General features: G+C 36.3%; 1 protein-coding gene across 1 annotated transcript; it reads right to left on the bottom strand.

Moving 5' to 3' along the window:
- Positions 628-1,286, bottom strand: LOC109223062 (copper transporter 1-like). Its single transcript, XM_019387322.1, has one exon. It carries the CDS (start codon positions 1,168-1,170, stop codon positions 676-678), a length of 495 nt encoding a protein of 164 aa, XP_019242867.1. The 5' UTR covers positions 1,171-1,286; the 3' UTR covers positions 628-675.

Genomic DNA, 1,507 nt, shown 5'->3' with positions numbered 1-1,507 from the left:
AAGTGTATAATTTATCATGATACACATATTAATTGATGCATATTTTATTGAATTTGAAAAATGATTTGAAATGAGTAATAAATATTATGGGTAAAACAGAAAAAAAATTTGTTATCTTTTCTTGATATGAGTAAAGTGCCAATTAAAAGTGAACATCTATGTTTAGTATAGATGCCAAGTAAAAGTGACCGGAGGAAGTATAATTTAGCATTTGGATCTAGTTAAGAGTTGCCTTCTTGATTTCATCCTTAATCGGAAAATCAAGGCCTTTACGCATTAATTAAAGCCGGATATTCTTCACATATAGAAAAGGGCATCTTCGTGCACAAAGTATTTCATATTCAAGCAGGGTCTCGGGAAGGATCGCATCCCAAGAAATAAGCCTTCGCAAATATTGATCACTGCTTCCACGACTAGAATCCATGATTTATAGGTCACACACAAGTAATTTTGCCTATGCTCGGAGGCGCCCTGCCCGGATATTCTTCACACATACTAAAGCATTTCTTTATCACAAAATTCAAACTGTTTGATGATTTCAAATTCCAATAACCTCCTGATCGTCTAATCGATCAACACAAAAAAAGAAGAAAAAAGACGACTGAACCCAATTCAAGTACTGAAAAATAAACGAGATAAAACTCTAAGCACATCCATTAATTTAAATAAATAAATTCAACAACTACAGCTCATTGGTGGAAGATCCATAGTCTTTCCCTCATTAGAAGATTTCTTGAAAACCCTACTTCCAAAAACCAAGAACCCTAACATGTGCCCAAAAATAGCAACCAAGAAAACACCACCATTGAACGACATAACAGCCAACATAACAACATAAGCCAAACCAACTCTCAATCCATACAAAGTTGTCTGGATCAACCCCGCGCTCACATGATCAGCATTTTCCTTAATGTAATTGCTATGAGACAGAAATTCGACCAGAACAGCCATGAAAAAGACGACGAAAAGTGCCATAACGTACATGCCCAAATTATCATATCCAGGCCAATTGGAGAACAAAATTTCAGTATTCTTTCCCCAGAAAAATGTCATGTGCATCATCATATGTCGATGGTTCTTCATCATCATGCCTCCTCCTGTGCCGTTGTTCATGGCGGCTGATGGCGGCGGCGCCATAGCCATTCCATGCATGTGGCCGCCGTTGTTCATTTCTTTTTTGCCCTATTCTTGAATTTTCTCTAATTAAGAGATTTAACTTAAAAAGGTTGTTTTCCCGATCTTTAAGGAAGCATTGATAGTACAGTGCAGTAAAGTGTACTTTTTTCTGGTACAAGAGGATGAGGAAAATAAATACATGGTATATGTAGAACGGAAATCGAAAATAAGTTAAAGAGTATAAAACTTTATATGTTATCAGTAAGATTTAATTGATTATAGGGGGAAAAACCCAGTCTGGGCCACAAGGTATCCTGCGTTTAGGGGGTGTTCATGGTTTGGTTTGGATCGGTTTTTTCCTAAAAAGAAATCAAACCAAGTAAATCGATTT

The sequence above is a fragment of the Nicotiana attenuata genome, chromosome 2 (assembly GCF_001879085.1).
Source record: "Nicotiana attenuata strain UT chromosome 2, NIATTr2, whole genome shotgun sequence".
Classification (NCBI taxonomy): Eukaryota; Viridiplantae; Streptophyta; class Magnoliopsida; order Solanales; family Solanaceae; genus Nicotiana; species Nicotiana attenuata.
This window is presented reverse-complemented; position numbering and strand designations above follow the sequence as displayed.

Excerpts from the sequence above, each read along its gene's own strand:
- LOC109223062 (XM_019387322.1), bottom strand. The coding sequence starts at position 1,170 with ATGAACAACGGCGGCCACATGCATGGAATGGCTATGGCGCCGCCGCCA.